Source organism: Natrix helvetica (genome assembly GCF_964273705.1).
Source record: "Natrix helvetica genome assembly, chromosome: 2".
NCBI classification, from domain to species: Eukaryota; Metazoa; Chordata; class Lepidosauria; order Squamata; family Natricidae; genus Natrix; species Natrix helvetica.
In genome coordinates, this window is record NC_138552.1 from 217,498,173 (window position 1) to 217,517,302 (window position 19,130).

The 19,130-nt window shown below is 40.5% G+C and overlaps 3 protein-coding genes across 7 annotated transcripts in view; 1 reads left to right on the forward strand and 2 right to left on the reverse strand.

Annotated features, from left to right (window-relative positions):
* GNPAT (glyceronephosphate O-acyltransferase) overlaps positions 1 to 1,933 on the reverse strand; it is a 32,653-nt gene extending 30,720 nt beyond the window's left edge. Inside the window, exon 1 of one of the 2 annotated variants that reach the window (XM_081941784.1) lies at positions 1,729 to 1,933. In XM_081941784.1, the coding sequence (XP_081797910.1) occupies positions 1,729 to 1,779 (51 nt within the window). In that variant the 5' untranslated portion in view covers positions 1,780 to 1,933. The remainder of the gene's footprint in view (positions 1 to 1,728) is intronic. The other variant, XM_081941785.1, reaches the window with a different exon arrangement.
* TRIM67 (tripartite motif containing 67) overlaps positions 1 to 19,130 on the reverse strand; it is an 88,867-nt gene that overhangs the window by 25,589 nt on the left and 44,148 nt on the right. The gene's annotated exons all lie outside the window — the stretch shown is intronic.
* Positions 1,936 to 18,767, forward strand: FSAF1 (40S small subunit processome assembly factor 1). The gene is made up of 7 exons (XM_081941786.1): positions 1,936 to 2,182; positions 3,831 to 4,174; positions 11,240 to 11,296; positions 15,338 to 15,433; positions 17,001 to 17,087; positions 17,284 to 17,336; positions 18,534 to 18,767. The coding sequence occupies exons 1-7, from the start codon at positions 2,071 to 2,073 to the stop codon at positions 18,658 to 18,660; spliced, it is 876 nt and encodes a 291-aa protein (XP_081797912.1). The 5' UTR covers positions 1,936 to 2,070; the 3' UTR covers positions 18,661 to 18,767.

The following is a 19,130-nucleotide window of genomic DNA, read 5'->3' on the forward strand; positions in this document are numbered from 1 at the left end:
GTTAAAGCACAATCATATTCCCATTAACTTTGTGAAGAGCAAGAGGACTCTGGAAGTATTTACACATTTTCCAGTTTCCAGCAGTTATGACACTTACAATATGTATTTAGCTTCCCTGTTCCACAGGGACAGTAAGATATATTTTTTTCTTCTGTTCAATCATGCCCAATTCTCAGAGGCTGCCTGGACAAGTCCCTGTAGTTTTGTTGGCAAGATTTTTCAGAAGTAGTTTGCCACTGCCTTCTTCCAAGGACTGACCCAAGGTGACCGAGTTAGTTTTATACCTAAAGTAGGACTAGAACTCGGTTTATACCTTAACCACACCAAACTGCTTTCTCTCTCTATCTTATACCAAATTATTAAAGATACTCTTGATAAACTTATTATATAATTTTAAAAAATACCTCTAAAGATACTGAAGCAATTGTCAGGACTTTTTGGTTGCTAGAGATTGTTCCAAGACCATATGGATATATCAGTTTGTGATGTCATTCCTTATTCTTATTGTAATTATTTTTGAGATGTGGTTATTAAATGTTATTTAAATTATTTCCTAATCATAAGCATCAGTATTTACAGATACTAACTCCTCCTACATTATAATTGAGTCATTACCTTTTGATAAGGTAGGCAATTTGATAAATCTCATATTATTCCAACCAGATCACACATACTGAAATGCTGAATAGAAAACAGACTATTACAAAACAATACTCTCTACCCCAATGGTTTGTTTTTGGTAGCAATATAAAGAAGTACAACATAAAAGTTTACTAATGTATTTGTTAGATTTATTTTTCACTTTTTCTTCAGTAGTTGAAAACAGCATACCAATAGCTCTGTGAACTAACTGGTCTAAGGAATAGTGGCTGACCCAAAGTCACCCAATGATCTTTCATGGCCATGGGTAGATTTTAGCCTGATCTTCCTGTCTAACATCTTAAACCATCACAATCTACATGATTGCATCCTATTTATTTCCTATATGCCTTTTTAAAAAAAGCATATTCATCATATTATGTATTTTGAACATAAATCTGGATGACCATTTTATCAATCCCGATAATATCTGAGATTTAAGCATTAGTCGAATCAACTGTATCTAAACTGTTCAAATTTATGCCTGCAGCAAGATTACACATTGCTCAGAAGCACACACAGTTCATATTTTACATGGCAAAAAGTCAAAGCAATATGGGTATAAAGACATCCAAAAAAGGCGGTCTGATCCTTGAACCCAGGCGTGTGACAAGCAACTCATCACACAGAGCACACGGGTGCATGTGGCAGCCTTCCCCAGCCCGATGGTGATCCGCAGTGGGGAACCACAAGTCCCACCATCATCCCCAGCCAGGATGCAAAAAGTGTGATTCAACACAACTACAACTGAAAGATTATCGGAACATGCTTTAAATGCTGGCAGGGAACAATGGAGGCCGCTGCTGCTGTTAAACTGCTGAGCGTCAGGCAACCATTGCAGTACCCACTTCTTCTAACCCTCCAAAAGAAGCGGCTGTCCCGTTACCACACGTGCAAGGATGCCCATGAAGGGATTGGGAGAGGGGGGGGGGGAAGCGAGGCCTTTGGCCGACGGCGCTGCAGGGCTTCCAAGCACGCCCAGCCTCTCCCTTTTCCCCGTCCCCCAATTCACCATGCGTGAAGCAATCCCGCCTCGGCTGCTGCCCACCCACCCCTCCGCCATTCCCAAAACGGGAGGCAGCTACTTACCGAGTATACAGGGGGGGTCCGCCGAGCGGCTGCCCCGGCCGCTGCGGCCATCGTTAGGCTGCTTTCTCCTGCCGGGGTGCCCGGCTGCACTCACTCCTGGCTGGCTGGCTCCCTCCCCCGCCGGTTACCGGTAGCACCCATCCACCCGCCCCTGCTCGCCGACGACGCCCTCGCCGCCCTGCTCTGCGAAGCCAGCCGAAGGAGGGAATCTGTCACTCGGGGAAGAAGGGCGGAAGTAGCCGACGGACGCCGCCATCTTGTCCGCGACGGTATTCGCGCGGGGCCAAACTTCCTCTGGGGCGTGTGATCGCCTTTGGGGGAAGGGCAGGGAAAAGAAGCGGCATGGTGGGAATCGCGGGCGGGCAGAGCCCTTCGCCCAAAGAACACGAGAAGGAGGACTTCGCTTTTGCAGAAGGACTGCTGGACGCCGTCCTCGGTTCCCTGTATGACTTCGGTGGGTTGATCTCGAATCTGATTTTTCCCAGGGACTATGGGTTTCGGTGTTGCTTCCCCCTATTCTTATCGTGGGACCCCCTGCCTGCTCCCCTTTTTTCTTCCTCTTTCCGGATTCCTAGCCATCTCCTGCTGTCAATACTGTACTAACAATATTTCTGCGGGCAAGGTGCTGGCACAATGAAACGGATGCTGGAAACAAGAGGAGCTGGCGGAAGTGAAATCTTGAAGAGCTGAGAAGCCTTCACGTGTTATATAGTTGTATTGATGTTTCACTAATGTAGTTCTTCAAGTGAAGGCGAAACGATCCGAAACCCCCACTTTCCGGCCATTGAAACCAACCAGTCTTGATTAAACCCATTAATACAATACAACAGGGTAACAGATATTCGATGGGATCTATCTTTTGTTCATTTCGGCCAGAAACCCTGTTCGAATACTTACCCCAAAGTCCTAATTTCGGTTTCTTGCCAATTCCACATCTGCAAAAAATATTTTTGAATTACTGAATATCATTTCTGTTTTCATGTTTGGTGTGTTGTTTTGCCCAATGATCTGTTGATAATAAGGAAATACAATGGGTAAATTATTCTGCATATACTATGTATAGATCCCCTTTAAGTTCTTATAGAAAGTTTTGTGTTCTTTATTGTTCCAAGTGTCTACATCTAGGTTCTGAATACTATAGCACAAATGAAAACGCTCAACTGTAGAATAAGTTTTTACTTATTTAATCTACAGTTTAACTTTAGCATTTAAATTTGGCCAAATTTAGCTAAAATTTAAATACAATAACAGAAATATGAAATTATATCTATGTATGTATGTATAAATAAATGAATAAGGTCTCATTGAGCTCAATTTTTATTTTATTTATTTAGTTTATATGCCTCCCAACTCAATATTTGAAATGCCTATGGGCGGCTTATGATGTAATAAAAATAGAAATTTGAAAACATTATAAATATAAAGAGCAATTAAAATTACAAGAATTACCGTAAATACAGATTCCCAATATATCAGTTCCTAGCAAGTATACAAAAATGCTTCTGTTTTTATGGATTTGCTTTCCATTGCCTTCTTTCAGGATGCTTTTTAGCCTAGAAATTTCCTGATATTCTTTCATACAAATAATAACCAGGTCCAAGTTCGCTTGGCATAAAAAAAGTTCAGCCAAGGACAACAAGGTGCTGGCTCGAACTATAATTCTCTGGGCACATTATGTGAAGACTCAGTTCCCTTGAGAAGCCTATAAAGCTGGGAAAATGGAAAGAAAGAAAAAAGAGGCAGACAAGCAACAAGATAATGGATTTGATTACAACAGCAAAGAAAATGCACCATTGAAAGATATAACAGGCTTGATTGAGGACAGTTCATTCTGGAGAAAGTCTTACATATATGGTTGCTAAACTTGAGGCTACACTGGTAGCACTTGATACTGCAATTTGTGAATATGAACAATGAATTCTGAGTTCTGAGCATGATAAAGTATGTACATTGCTACCCATTTAAGTGGGAGATGTTTTGCTTGATTTTTGTTTGTTCAAAGTAAAATATCCAGTATAATTTAAATTTGCAAAAAAAGGCTATTTTGATTCTTCTGGGTTGAATGGAACAAGGGGATGAACATGTTTGCTTTTAAACTATAGGTGAATCACCACCAGGGAAATGCAAAAAGAAAAGGAACAAGAAAAGACACTCTCAACAGATAACAGCAACAGTGGCCAGCCCTACTACATCATTTGTCAATCCTGAACTTGGTACATCATGTTCAGAGAAGAGGAAAAGTGTGTCCAATTTCTTTGACAATTTGAAAGATGAACAGGCAAGTGTTAATGAGAAGAAATGTGTCTCGGGTTCCAGTTCCCCTCATCCACTCCCATTCAAAAGTGCCGAAGAAGAAAAGGCAACACATGTTGAAGTTGTGACATTCCAGAGTCGACACAAAAAGAAGAAGGCTAAACTAGAAATTCCTGGAAGTGATGATTCAAAGGTAAGGCATTCATATTTAATTCCCTCATGTTTGGAAACAGAACATTCAGTTTATAAAAGGGATTTGACAAAAATAATTGCAAGTCACCTTGAAAACATTGCTGGTCTGCCTGCCTATATTATCACCATATGACTAAAGAGAAAGAAAAGACTTCATTTTATAAATTTACTCTGGTCATTTAGGAATAATTTAGTTGGCTAAGTAAATTAATATTTGCAAGCCTCTTTTACTGTATACAAATTCTTCATAATACAATGTTCGTAAATACATTCAGTATTAAAGCTATACCACGTTTAATTGCAAGATGAGATGGGAATAAGCATTTTGCCACAACACACAGCTTCTTTGCTCTTCTCTTTGCAAGATGAGTAGTGGTATCAGAATAGGTAAAAGTTTCCCCCGTCCATCTGTGTCTGACTCTAGGGGGTGGTATTCTCTGTTTCTTAGCTGAAGGAGCCAGCGTTGTCCCAAGACATTTCTGTGGTCATGTGCTAGCATGACTGTCTGCTGAGGTATCTGGAACATTGTTACCTTCCCATCGAAGTGGTACCTATTTATCTACACACGTTTGCATGCTTTGGAACTGCTAGATAGGTAGGAGCTGGGGCAAGTAAAGGAAGCTTACCCCATTGTGTGGCACTTGGGTCTCGTACCTGAGCTGTCAGTTCAGCATCTTTAACCACTGAGCCATCACACAGTCCCGCTATCAGGATACTTCTGATTGATCATAGCTTCTCATTTTCTTTGAGTTTAAGATGTTATACCAGGTACAAAAGAGGTCCATATATTAATTCAAGTTTGAATTGATCTACCCAGTCTGGTCTGTGGAAATTCACATAACCACCCATACAAAATTAAAATATTTATGTATCTTTTTGCTACCATCTCTTGACTAAATGGCTTTTTTCAGCCTAGATCTGGTAACTCTAAATAATTTTCTTTAGAAAAGCTCAACTAGTCATAATTTTCTGTATTAAACAAAATAGGAGAGTATGAGTAGTTTGTGCTTTCAGATAAGATGCTTAAGTGGACATCCACTTAGCCATACTCAAATTTCAGCTTCTTAAATCAAGGTCAAATTTGTTGAAACCAGACCAAACCAGATCACTCACTTACTGGACTTCCACGGAAATTAGCAGTTGTGGCAAACAGAGATAAAATGGAATTCCGTAATATTTTTTAAAATATATTTTATGATCTCTGTCCTGGCTTTTTTGGTCCAATGTCCAATCTAATCTATTGGCAGGATTTTTTTTTTCTTTCAACAATCTTGCAAACCTTATTGAGACAATGGGAATTGTAATTGAGTCAGGGTAATGTGGTACTGGTTCATTTCAAAGTGTTTCTACCCTATTCTTTCCCAGTATCTATTTTAAATCTAAAACTAACACATTTGTTACAAAACTGGTTTGGGATTGACTCACAAACAGGTAGTTCAGTAGAATTACATGGTTGCTGTTATTACCAAATACCAGTATCTCAAAAGAATGAAGCAAGAGCCAAATGACTTTAATTACCAGGGTTTTATCATCAGCTTCTGAGGTTCAGACAAGTTTTTAAAATTAGATTTATTAAGAATTTTACATTGAATAAAAAACTATTCAAAAGAAGAGAAGAAAAGAAAGTGCAAGACATGAAAAAGAAAGAAAACCTGAATTTTAGAAATATACTTTATGAATCTTTATATATTATATGAATCTGATCTCCTTTTCAAGATATAAGTAGAATTTTATTATTGAGTTTTATACTCAAGTGTTTAAAGCTTTGGTGCATTGGTTCACATTATGTAAATATTCCAAGGAGAATTATAAAAAGAATAGGATTCAGAGGAAATAATAATTAAAATCATATAGACAAATATATTTCTCCACTGCGATGGCTGTTAAAGATTTGCTTAATGTATGATAATTTACTGACTATAGAATCACATGTTTAATAATTTATAGAATATGTTGACAATCATTAGAGGCTTACATAGATTAAAAAAGAAAAGTCCTATCTTAAGACCAGTAAGTAGGAGTAAGTAGGTGTTTATAATGAGTATGATCTGCTGCCTATCCTGATGCAAAAGTGATCAAGGTAATTACTGTTGTTTACTGTTGTTTAGAAATAAATACACTTCTGTGGCTTCTGTGGCTAACAAGAAACACCAATAAAGAACACTTAGGAATACATAGCTTACATAAACAGCAACACATTTCACTTCATGAATGCTGTTATTGTATTGTTCACTTCAACAGTCCCTTCGGGAGAGGGGGCGGTCCCGAGTCCCTTCGGGAGAGGGGGCGGTCTATAAGCGCTAAGAAATAAATAAATAAATAAATAAACAATACAATAACAGCAACAACAAAAAATCAAACCTCCTGCACACTTTTGCATTTGGCAATCTTTTGGTAAGGGACTGCAACACGATGACAGTTTTTTCATTAGCACCCAAGAAATATAACCTCCCGAAAGCATACAGTTTAAATATACCAACATGTCAATCTATTAAACCGAAAAGAAACAGTTTTCTTCTTCAATTCAAAATTATTATCAGCCTTACTTATTTGCTCTTACTTACCTAACACTCCCCAGCTTTCTCTTGCTTTGAGTACCGTTTGGTTAATAGTAAAAAGATTGAAAGTATTGCATGTTTCATTGCTTAACACTTCGTGGCTTAGAGAACTTAAAAAAAAGTAAACCACCATAATGTCAGGGCAGCCTCCATCAGTAACCAAGAAAGAAACCACTCAACTCCATTTTTCAGAAGTAAGAGTACTTTTACTGGTTATGAGTAGAAAGCAGCTAGGCAAAGCAAGGTCTGAGGCAAAAGCGCGTGCAATCATAGATATCAATATGTGACCCAACTCCCTCCCCCTAGTGATCCCAACCCCCAGTCCAATCCCCACACCCCACAGGTGTCATGTTTGAGAGACCACGGGAAGCCCCACTACAGGGCAGAGCAGAGGAGTTTGGGAAATATCTACAGGACAAAGTCGCTCAAATCCGGATGGGATGGGCCCCTTTCAGTGGTTCAGTAGAGACGCCCGTGGCGAGTCTTGAGGGACCGCTTTGGGAGGAGTTTGACTCGGTTGCCATCGAGGATTTGGACAGGTTGCGTGGACGTCTGCGACCCACCACATGTTTATTGGACCCGTGTCCCTCCTGGCTTGTACTGGCATCCTGGGAGGTTACGCGTGACTGGCTCCTTGGCCTGGTGAACGCCTCGCTGGGTGAGGGGTCTCTTCCGGCCGCCTTGAAAGAGGCGGTGGTGAGGCCCCTGCTCAAGAAGCCTTCCCTGGACCCAACGGACCTAGTCAATTATCGTCCAGTCTCCAACCTTCCTTTTTTAGCGAAGGTTGTAGAGAGTGTGGTGGTACAGCAGTTCCCACGTCACCTGGAGGAAAATGATTATCTAGACCCGCGCCAGTCCGGCTTCCGACCCGGGCACAGCACGGAGACGGCCTTGGTCGCATTGGTTGATGATCTCTGGAGGGCCAGAGATAGGGGTTGTTCCTCTATCCTGGTCCTATTAGATCTCTCGGCGGCGTTCGATACCATCGACCATGGTATCCTGTTGCACCGGCTAGAGGGGCTAGGAGTCAGGGGCACCGTTTTACGGTGGTTTGGCTCCTACCTCTCTGATCGGACGCAACGTGTGTTGGCAGGGGAGCAGAGTTCGACCCGGAGGCCACTCACATGTGGAGTGCCACAGGGATCGGTGCTCTCGCCTCTCCTGTTCAACACATATATGAAACCGCTGGGCGAGATCATCCGTGGTTTTGGGGTGGGATATCATCTGTATGCTGATGATACTCAGCTATACATTTCCACCCCGAACCACCCCAATGAGGCCGTCGAAATGATGTCCCGGTGTCTGGAGGCCGTACGGGTCTGGATGGATGGCAACCGACTAAAACTCAACCCTTCCAAGACGGAGTGGCTGTGGCTTCCGGCCTCCCGGTTCAACCAGGTGCTTCCATCTCTGGCCATCGGGGGCGTCCAACTAGCCCCCATGGAACAGGTGCGCAATTTGGGCGTCCTCCTGGATGCCCGGCTGTCCATGGATGATCATGTAACAGCCGTGGCAAGGGGGGCGTTCCATCAGGTTCGCCTGATGCGCCAATTGCGCCCCTTATTGGACCGGGATGCCCTACGCACAGTCACCCATGCGCTAGTGACGTCTCGCCTGGATTACTGCAATGCTCTCTACATGGGGCTTCCCTTGAGATGCACTCGGAGACTACAGTTGGTCCAGAATGCGGCCGCGCGGGTGATTATGGGGAGGACTAGATACTCCCCTGTAACACCTCTCCTGCGCGAGCTGCACTGGCTTCCTGTGGTCTACCGAGTGCGTTTCAAGGTTTTGATTATGATCTTTAAAGCGCTTCATGGCACAGGGCCTAGTTATATGCAGGATCGCATCCTGCCCCACACATCCCTACGACCAATTCGCTCACACAGAGAGGGACTTCTCCGGGTGCCGTCCGCCAAACAGTGCCGGGGGGCGACACCCAGGAGCAGAGCCTTCTCTGTGATGGGCCCAGCCCTGTGGAATGACCTCCCCCGTGACATCAGGATCACTTCCGATCTCCGCTCCTTCCGTGTACAGTTGAAGACCCACCTCTTTCAATTATCTGGCCTGGCTCAATCGTAATTTTTCTCTTATTCCTCCTAACTGTTTTTTAAATTGTCTTTAAATATTAATTCTTAATTGCATATTGGGTTTTTACAATTGGGGTATTTTAATGCTGATTTTTAACTGTCTAAATGATGAAATTTGTTACCTCCTCCGTGTATGTGTGTTTTGTATTTATGCACGTTTATGTGCTGTTATTTATCTTCTATGTTTTATGCTCCATTGTACGCCGCCCCGAGTCCTACTTGGAAAGGGAGCGGCTAATAAATCCAAATTATTATTATTATTATTATGTGGGCTGCAGTTTCAAAACCCATCATCAGGTTGGTATGCCGGAAGGTTGGCCTTGGCAGCAATTCCACTATCTGCAGCATGCGCAGTAGATGGTGAGAAAATGACTCCCTTCTTCATTCACTCCTGTGCTTAAACTTCCCCTCCCAAATACCATATATCTCCCCCCCTCCCCGTTTCAATGGCAGCCGAAGCGAGCAGCAAAGCAGAGGCTGACACATAAGCCATTCCAATCATGTGAAACAACCTGATATTTAAGGCCCGTGTTTTGCTGAGCCATGGGCATCTCCTTCCCCTCTCATATTTAGGTATGTTCCTAAGAAGGAGATTTAGACGCTTGTGTTCCTTTTTAGTTTAACCCTGTTTCCTTGTTATGTCCAAATATAGAGCAACGGTTTGTCTTTGGTGCAATTGCAGGCAGTTCTCAACTTACCACCATTCATTTAGTGACCATTTGAAGTTACAATGGCACTCAAAAAAGTGACTTGCAACTGCTCCTCGCGCTTAGGATTGGCACAGTCTCCCCATGATCATGTGATCGAAATTTGGGGTAGTGACAACCAGCATGCATTTACGATGGTTGCAGCCTCTCAGGGTCATGTGATCGCCATCCTGACAAGCAGAATCCATGGGGAGAGCCAGACTCGCTTAACGACCTACATGATTCACTTAACTGCAGTAATTCCCTTTAAACCAGGGGTGTCCAAACTTGGGAACTTTAAGACTTGTGGACTTCAACTCCCCGAATTCCCCAGCCAGCATGTCCACAACTCTTAAAGTTCCAAAGTTTGGACACCCCTGGTTTAAACTGTAAAGCTGTGGGGGGTGACTCACTTAACCACTCTCTTGCTCTTGCTGGGGGGGAGGGGCGACGGTGACTAACTTAACCACTCTTGCTTAGCAATCAAAATTCTGGTCTCAATTATGGTCCTAACTTGAGGACTACTTGCAGTTTTTTAAAAATTTATTTTAAAAATGGCTTTTTGGGGGGAGGGGGGAAACCCCAATTGACTGGATTTTTGTTGTTCCAATAGTTCACCCCGCAAAAAGAGCTCAGTTCAGTCAAAATGTTCCCATCATGGAAAAGCCATTTTTCACAGATTTTTCTCTTTAGTTGTATATCTCCCATGTATTGGAGAGGGAACTGATCCTGAGGTGGTTTTTTTTTTCTTTTTCTCTGTTCTACCAGCAGAAACAGCCTGCTATATTGGAAGTTTTCCTGCAGTTTTCTCTAAGAAGGGTTTATTCTAGAACCAGCTTGTATTATATAGCATAATACCGACAAAGTTAAGATTAGTTGTTTACTCGGAAGACTAAACCTCTGGTTCCAATGTCCGATCCAGATTGGATCCCACGAGATTAGTTATGGTCAAGGAATTGGATTGCCTAATAACTTGTGGCTAAAAAGAAATTGGAAACAAAAAGAGATGTTTCCTCACAGTGTCCCCTGAGGAAGGGAAATGAGCATGTGTGTCAGGCCAGAAGCTATCTTTTGCATTGGGCCTTCCGGCCTGCCACATTTGCTGCTGTGGGAAAATGGGAGGGGGGAAATTATATGGTGTATGGGAGATATATACGGTAGTCAAAATAACATTCCTTTCTCAGAGAGTCAAAGACATCTTGCCCTATACCTGGGTGTGACTAGAAGGCATCTCCAGTTGGGACAATGCCTGATAGGGCCATGTGATGGACATGTGGTTGCCGGGCAGGGACATGGACTTTCATTTGGGTGGGGAAAACCTGGAAGCTTTCAGATTCTGGTTCTCCCAGATGTGCCAATATGACATCTTTAATAAAATGGAACTTTGAGCAAACTCAAGCCTCGGAGTCTTCTTTCATTGGGGGTATTACTTGGAACCCTGACAATGTGCTAATGAATATTTCATTGTTAATGCTGTTAAAGTGGTGAAATACTAATACTTTAAATGCTAATACCGGATTGCTGGATGTAATTAGTATCTGTATTCTCCTCCCTGTTTGGTGTTATATCATAATTGCTAAACAATTTGCCTCTTTCTGACCAGATTTGGTGCAGGCTTTGTACCAGCTATTTGTATACTTGAGATTTCCTTTAGTTTGATGCTCTGTTAATGGATTTCAAAAATCTTATTTAATAGCAAAACATACTATTTTATGTTTTAAATTGTACCTAGGCAAAAATGGCTGCTGAAGAACCATCTATGGACAACCAAGAATTTCACTTAGAAAAAGTAAGTTAATTTGATGTATGTTTTAAAGGCAGGGTGGGTTTGATTTAAATCAAATCAATTTGAATCACTAGGAAAAAGGCTTGGTTTAAATCAACTCGATTTAAATCATACTTTTTAAAGAGCAACTGTCATCTATGTCCTGCAGAGGTTCCTCTGACCTGCTATTGACTCACCGATGGTCCCATTCACTTTAATGGGATGGTTGGTGATGTGGCAGTGACACAACAAAGTGAGGGACGTGGTGGGCAGCAGGTGGGTGGATGCCCACTAACAGGCACTGCCATGACGGATCTCTAAATGACAGGTGCTCTTTAAATGTCAGGACTCTTTCTTGCTGATAGTTAGAATCTTTAATATTATTTGCAAATAAAGTGAAGGTTTCCTATTTAGCTTGTAGAGCTTGGATTCATTGAATGTGTTTACCAAAATGTAAATATTGCAGAATATACAGCCTCATGCTACATAACTAACTGCATTTCATTCTCAATAAACTAAATTATTAATGCATCTTAACTAGAAAACTATCTTTAGATAGATTTTTTACTCCAGAAGCATTTTGTTAAAATACATTTGATAAAAAAATTTTAAAAAATCTGATTTTAAAAAAAAACACCATCGATTATTATCTACCCTGTTTAAAGGTAAGTACACGGCATGGAGTCTGATGGAGAAAAGATAGAAATGTCCATAGATCATTAACCAGGCCCCAAACCTACCAGGTTTTTTCCCCCATAAACCAGACTTTCTACAACTATTTAGGAAGGTCTGCAATATTTGAGGCCTGAAAATAGAGCCATATGCTCAGAGACTCTTTGTTAAATGCTTGACATTAGAGAGTTTCCCAGTGGCAAATCCACCACAACCTTCTAGTTTCTTAACATGGCCAAAATGAACAAAGATAGAGATAGCAATCTGTATCTGAAATGGATGAACTGTCATACCAAAAATCTGGATGGAAACCTGGAATCCTGCATAGAATACTCCAGAAAAAGGAATTCCAATCCCTGCTGGATCTCCAGGTGGCCTATCTTCCAGAGGTGGGTTCCTGCTTGTTTGGTCCAGTTCTCCTGAACAGGTAGTGCTGCCTTCCAACAGGGAGAGAACCAGTTCTGAGCATGCGCTCAGTGAACCAGTAGTAAACCGGTTAGGAACCCACCACTGTTATCCTCACATCCAACATCTATTCAGAGAAAGTTTCTGAGCTTCAACTGTCAGGATGCCCCCTAATAGAAGGACCTTTGATTCAGCCTATCATCCCCTCCCAGAGTGTTCAGGTAACAATTGCCATAGTTTTATAAATAATGAAAGATCAATTTGTGGGGTTTAAGGGGGGAGGGGCGAGGTGAATGTGTATGAAATCCAAAGTCAAGCAATTGATATAACTTGCGTCGTTTGTGTCATTGTCTAATTGCAATTGTCTGTGGGTATGTCCTTGTGAGAAGCAGGAGGAAAAAGAATAGCAGGCTAGGTCTATAAGAGGCAGCTTAGTCTGTAGAGCAGCGGTTCTCAACCTGTGGGTCGGGACCCTTTTGGGGGTCAAACGACCCTTTCACAGGGGTCACCTAAGACCATTGGAAAACACATACTTTTGAAAAAATACGGAAAACATAAAATAATTTTATGGTTGGGGGTCACCACAACATGAGGAACTGTATTAAAGGGTCAAGGCATTAGGAAGGTTGAGACCCACTGCTGTAGAGGAAATGGAGGTGTGGCAAATGTCTCAGAAGAGATCCTCTTTTTTCTTTAACTAAAGGTGGGGAGAGGAGAGGATGCATTTTCAGACTTGCACGATTCGGTTACTGTAAGCTTACAATAAAGATACAGTTCCAAGCATCAACCATTTGTTCAGTGGAAATGGTGCCGAACAAAGGGAGTAAGGACTGATCCTCGAAGCTCCAGCTGTCGCAGGACTTCCGTGGTTGTGTGAACAAAATTTGGGCATCTGGCAACCAACTGCATTTACAGCATCCCATGTTCACATGATCACCACATGTGACCTTCTCTACTGGCTTCTCACAAGGAAAAAGCCAGCATGGAAGGTTGCAAGTTACTTGGGTAAGACTTCCCCACCTACTCTGGCCTTTCTTTATTTCCATGCACTGTGCTCTTCTAGCTCCCTTTGCTTGCCTCCTCATTCACACGTATTGAACCCTCATTCCTGCCTTTGCTCACATTTATCCTAGGCTCTTTGTTTCTTCTCTCTGTGAACTTTGCTTTCAAAGTTGTTTGTTCTCCTTCATCCCTTTGTGTGCATCATTAACACGTCTAAACACTCACATGCACTCCATGAACTCCTTCCCAAGCCTCCCTACAGTTGCACTCTCAGCCCCCCCACCACCACCACCAATCTCCCTACATCACTCCTGCTCTTATCTGGAACACCTTAACTGCTCACCAACCTGTGCATCTCAGGGTTACAACAGCAAGCAGGACTTCTTGGATTGCCATTAATAACCGATGTATTCACAAGACATTCTGTTTTGCAACCATATCATTTAGTGATGGGATCCTGGTGCCAATTGTTGTTGTAATTCAAGGATACCTGCTCATGGTTGGTGCTTCTTGTCTGGATTACCTCAAAGGACTGACATCAGTCTTGCAGGTCTGAAAGTACATCTCTTCCTCCACTCACCTTTATAGTCCAAGAAACTAGGGAGGGTCTTTCTGAGCGGGTTGCTGCACTCCAATTCCTTCTGCAGATGAAGCTGCCTCTTACTTGACCTAGCCTGCTATTCCTCCCGCTTTTCTCAAGAACATTCTCATAGACTATTACTATTAGACAATGATACAAATGCTGTAAGTTACATCAACTGCTTGAATTTGGATGTAATTCACATCCACCTCACTCCCCCACCAAAATCCAAATTGAGCTTTCATTATTTATAAAATCATGGCAATCATCACCTGAGCACTTTGAGAGGGGAAGAAAGGGTGAATGGAAGGTCATTCTACTGCTGGACATCCTGATGGTTGAAGCTCAGGAAATTTCTGTGTGCTTGCATAGATATTGGATGTGGAGGTCCAGCAAGGATCAGAATTCCTTTTTCTGGAGTATTCTATGCAAGATTTCAGGTTTTCATCCAGATTTTTTTATATGACAGTTCATTCATTTCAGATACAGATTGCTATCTCTATCTTTGTTCATTTTGGCCATGTTAAGAAACTAAAAGGATGTGATAGATTGGCCACTGGGAAACTCTCTAATGTCAAGCATTTAACAAAGAGTCTCTGAGCATATGGCTCTATTTTCAGGCCTCAAATATTGCAAGACCTGCCTAAATAGTTGTGGAAAGTCTGGTTTATGAGACTAAACTGCCCCTTACTTGACCTAGCCTGCTGTTCTTTCTCCTCCAGCTTCTCAGAAGGACATTCTCACAGACTATTACAATAAGACAATGACACAAATTATCTAAGTTATATTCAACTGCTGGAATTTGGATTTCTTATGCTTATGATTCATGATGAATGTATGTTTTCTTTTATGTACACTGAGAGTATGTACATATGCACCAAAGACAAATTCCTTATGTATCCAATCGCACTTGACCAATAAAATTTTTTGTTCTGTTCTATTCTATTTCACACACATCCCCCTAAGATACTGCTTATCTGACTAGTCTCTGGTTCCACTTCCTATCTCTCAAGGACATTCTCACAAACCATTACAGTGTTACCTTTTTAGATAGTGATCTAAATGACCTAAAGAATGTAAAAAGATCTACTATGATACAGATTGCACTCTATTCCATATTGTATCAATTTATCAATTGTCCAGGACCGCAATCTGAAATAACATTTTGCAGTTAATGTATGAATCTGACGATTGTTGACTCAAAAAAAAAAATCATCAAGTTTTTATATTCTGTGAAAACAGCTACAGAACATTTCTTCTGCTTATGCAACATGGTGGCATGATGTGTTACGCAATTCTTCAAATGCGTTTCTTATGAAACTTCAGCTTGTATGCTTATGCTTCATGGAAAGCAGAATTGCAAAAGACCAAAGGAAAAAAAATCAGTTGTGTTTGCAATGCTTTAGGCCCGCTTGGAAGTACACCGCCTTGGAATTACAGGATTTACAAAGAAAGAACAGAGAGAATTGGAGCAAGAGCGTGCTGTCATGTTGGGGGCAAAGGTATGAGACTTTCTTGTGAGTCGAGAGATGATTTACAGAAGAGGAGATTTTATCCTTAAAGCTTTCCCATTGCCAAAGCCTTTGGCTGGTGTTTTTTGTTTTTTTTTAAATGGAGGTGAAATGGCAAGGTCAAAGTATGGTAGAGGTTTGAGATTTCAAAAATAAATTGCGGATGAGCATTGTAGCACTCTTCAGACAGAGTTTCTGTATTAAATTCCTTTTAAAAATGTAAAACTAGTACTACCGAATATACTTAGGTGTTGTGGCCCAGCAGGATCCGGTTGAGTTGCTGATGGACTCGGATAGCGAGGAACCATATGAGTTTGCCCTGGACGATGTGGAGGACCCTGTGCAGGGTTCAGACTCAGAGCAGGGACCAGAGAGGCTGGTTGGCCACCAGGAGGCACCTGATGCATGGAGCAGTGGGGTGGATCAAAGGCAGTTAGTCCCTGATGCTAGATTGAGAAGGGCTGAGAAACAGAAGCAGCAACTCTGTAGTCAGACTCACAGAAGATGATTAAGCACAGGTTGTTGTGGATTGGCCCCTCCCAAGAGAGATTATAGATGAGGTGTTGGGAGGGGAAATTTGCAGGAAACAACCGTTCGAATTAGTAGTTAAGAAAATCTATCTGTGTAGTCTAGCCGTGTCTGTTCGTTTGAACTATCTGTGTTGCTTCATTTGAACGTGAGGTGTCTGGGCCCTCAGCCAAAGGATTCCTTATCTCAGTAATTAAACAGTGGCAAACAGCCATGCCTGTGTTCTGGTTTATTCACAGGCGGGGGGGCGGGGGGGCTGTCAGTCAGAACACTTGGGTATAAGCCAACTCTTGAATTTTTAATCAAAATATGAAAAATGTACTACCCATAGGTAAACCCAACACACATTTTTTTGTGATATTTTACTTAAAAACCCAAAGATTGGCTTATTTGTGGATGGACTTATCCACAAATATATGTAAGAAATATAGTACTTTAAAATACTTTTAAAAAGTATTACCATATATACTTAAGGATAAGCCCATCCACAGACGTCAAACCTGAATTTTGGAGGTATATTGCACTTGAAATGTTTGGCTTATCCACTAATATATATGGGAGTTCTTAATATGTAAATGTGAGTGGTTGCATAATTATTTTAAAATGTTGCCTTAGCGTTGAACATATTTTGAAATCTTATTGTAATTCAGCTTTTTGCCTCTTGAATTTGTAGTGCCAGCAATGCTTTCACATTAAGACTTAAAAAATAGGGAAGGTGATGTTTGCATTTCTGTCAAACATTATCTACATAAATGTCTCAAAGCATCCCATCTTCTAAAAGAAATGAGAACAGTGATTATGAGTCGCTAATCATTTCATAAATAGCCATATTCCCAAACATCATAGCTACCTCATTGATAAGGCTTATTTTAGCCACATTTCTATTGAAAGCATCAAATTAAATCATGTTAGCATTTAAAGAACCATCATTATACATTATTGTATAATCACTATGAACTTTTCTCTCTCTCTCTCTTGGTGCATTTTTTTTACAAAATACTGAAATAGTGTGATTAAAATCTTATTGCAGCCTCCAAAAAAGGAATATGTGAACTACAAAATACTTCAAGAGCAAATCAAAGGAAAACAAGCAGCAAAGAAGAAAGAAAATATGATGGTTTGTTTGAAATATTTCATATAAAAACAAAACGTAAAATCAAGTAGGAAAACTCTAGTATAATGGTTTCCAATAAGACCTGGGCTATGCGTTTAGCATAATTCTAACAACAAATTGAAGTCAGTTTCCATTGCATTTGATTTATGGAAATGTGTTAAATGACCATTTATGCTCCTATTCCTATTGTCATTAACAGGAAAATAAATCTGATTCTTTGAAGAGGAGAAAAAAGAGAGGGCATGAAGAAAGGTGAGCCGAGATTTCAATCTTATATAAACAAGGTGTAATAAATTAGATTTATTTTGGTATTTGTTTTGGTTGTGCTAATTAAGCTTTTTTCACAGCTAGTGCTAAACAACAGTGTAGTTTTGGCATTAAATGACTGAGCCTTTAGCCTCTGTTTTATTTCTTATTTATGAAGTGTAAGGAGAAATAATTAGTCTTTGTCATTGAATGGGACTGGGCAAATATAAAACAGTGGTTCAGTTTCAGAAGCAATAGGAATCTCTTGATAGTTTGAAACTTTCAGGATAAAATGAAACAATTGTTATATTTTATATATATGGCAATTTGGCAATTATACATATGTATGTATGTATGTATGTATGTGTGTGTGTGTGTGTGTGTGTGTGTGTGTGTGTGTGTGTGTGTATATATATATATATATATATATATATATATATATATATATATATATATATATATATATATATATATATTTATTTGTGTTACAACCCCTGGTATATATATAATACAATAATAATAATACAATAGTAGAGTTGGAAGGGACCTTGGAGGTCTTCTAGTCCAACCCCCTGCCTAGGCAGGAAACCCTATACCGTTTCAGACAAATAGCTATCCAACATCTTCTTAAAGACTTCCAGTGTTGGGGCATTCACAACTTCTGGAGGCAGTATGTTGTAATTGTACTGATAAATAAATAAAGGGAGACTAGGATAGATCTATTTCGAGCTAATTAGCTCTCATCAGCTAGCCATACCCTTACTGGGATTAGAACCCGGGCTGTATATATCTTAGGCAGGAGTCTTAACCACTAAGCCACGGGTTCTCTTCCTTATCAGTTGAGCCAGGGAAATAGGTATGTATTTGTGTTACAACCCCTGGTATGACTAAATATGGGAGGAAGGTCACTACTCCCTCTTTCTGTCCTTCGGCTTATCACAAAGACCATGCAGGCAGAAAACCATATTTTTATTTTTACTGTTGCCTTTTTATTTTTATTTACTTATTTACTTATTTATTTATATATATATATAATTGCCAAACTCTAGAAACAGGTATAGTTTTATTTGTTTTGTATGTATATATATATAAAAACATCACAAGAATCTATCCATGTAGTCACAAAGATCGGCACTGTAATAAAAATCAGTCAGTATATTAAGATGCATTTATACCCATACATGTTTTCTTTTTAAAAATCAGAAAATCCAAGAAGACAACAAAACAGAACACATTGCCAACAGGACGGTTGGGAAAATTTAAAAACGGAACGTTGATTCTTCAACGTTGTGACATAAGGAAGATCAGATCTTCTAAGTTGAATAAATGAACTTACATTGAACACAGAATAGGATGAAGAAACTGGGTAAAAGAATAACTATTTTTTAAAAAATCTAATTGTTCCTTTTTAAAAAAAATAAAAACTCATTTAAAGATTCCATTTGTAATCAGAATTTAATAGTGTATTGTTGATTAGTGTGCAATAAGAAGAAATACATCTGAAAGCTAAATTTTGCAAATGTCAACTGAATTGCATAATTATTTACCACAGCATTTGATTGAACTTGTTACCAACATATATGCTGAAGAATTCGTCAGAAAGTTTTATACTGAATTGAATATGAGCTCCCGTTACTTGTCCCAGCTTCTGCCAACCTAGCAGTTTGAAAGCATGTAAAAATGCAAGTAGAAAAAATAGGAACCACCTTTGATGGGAAGGTAACGGCGTTCCGTGCGCCTTTGGCATTTAGTCATGCCAGCCACACGACCACGGAGACATCTTCAGACAGCACTGGCTCT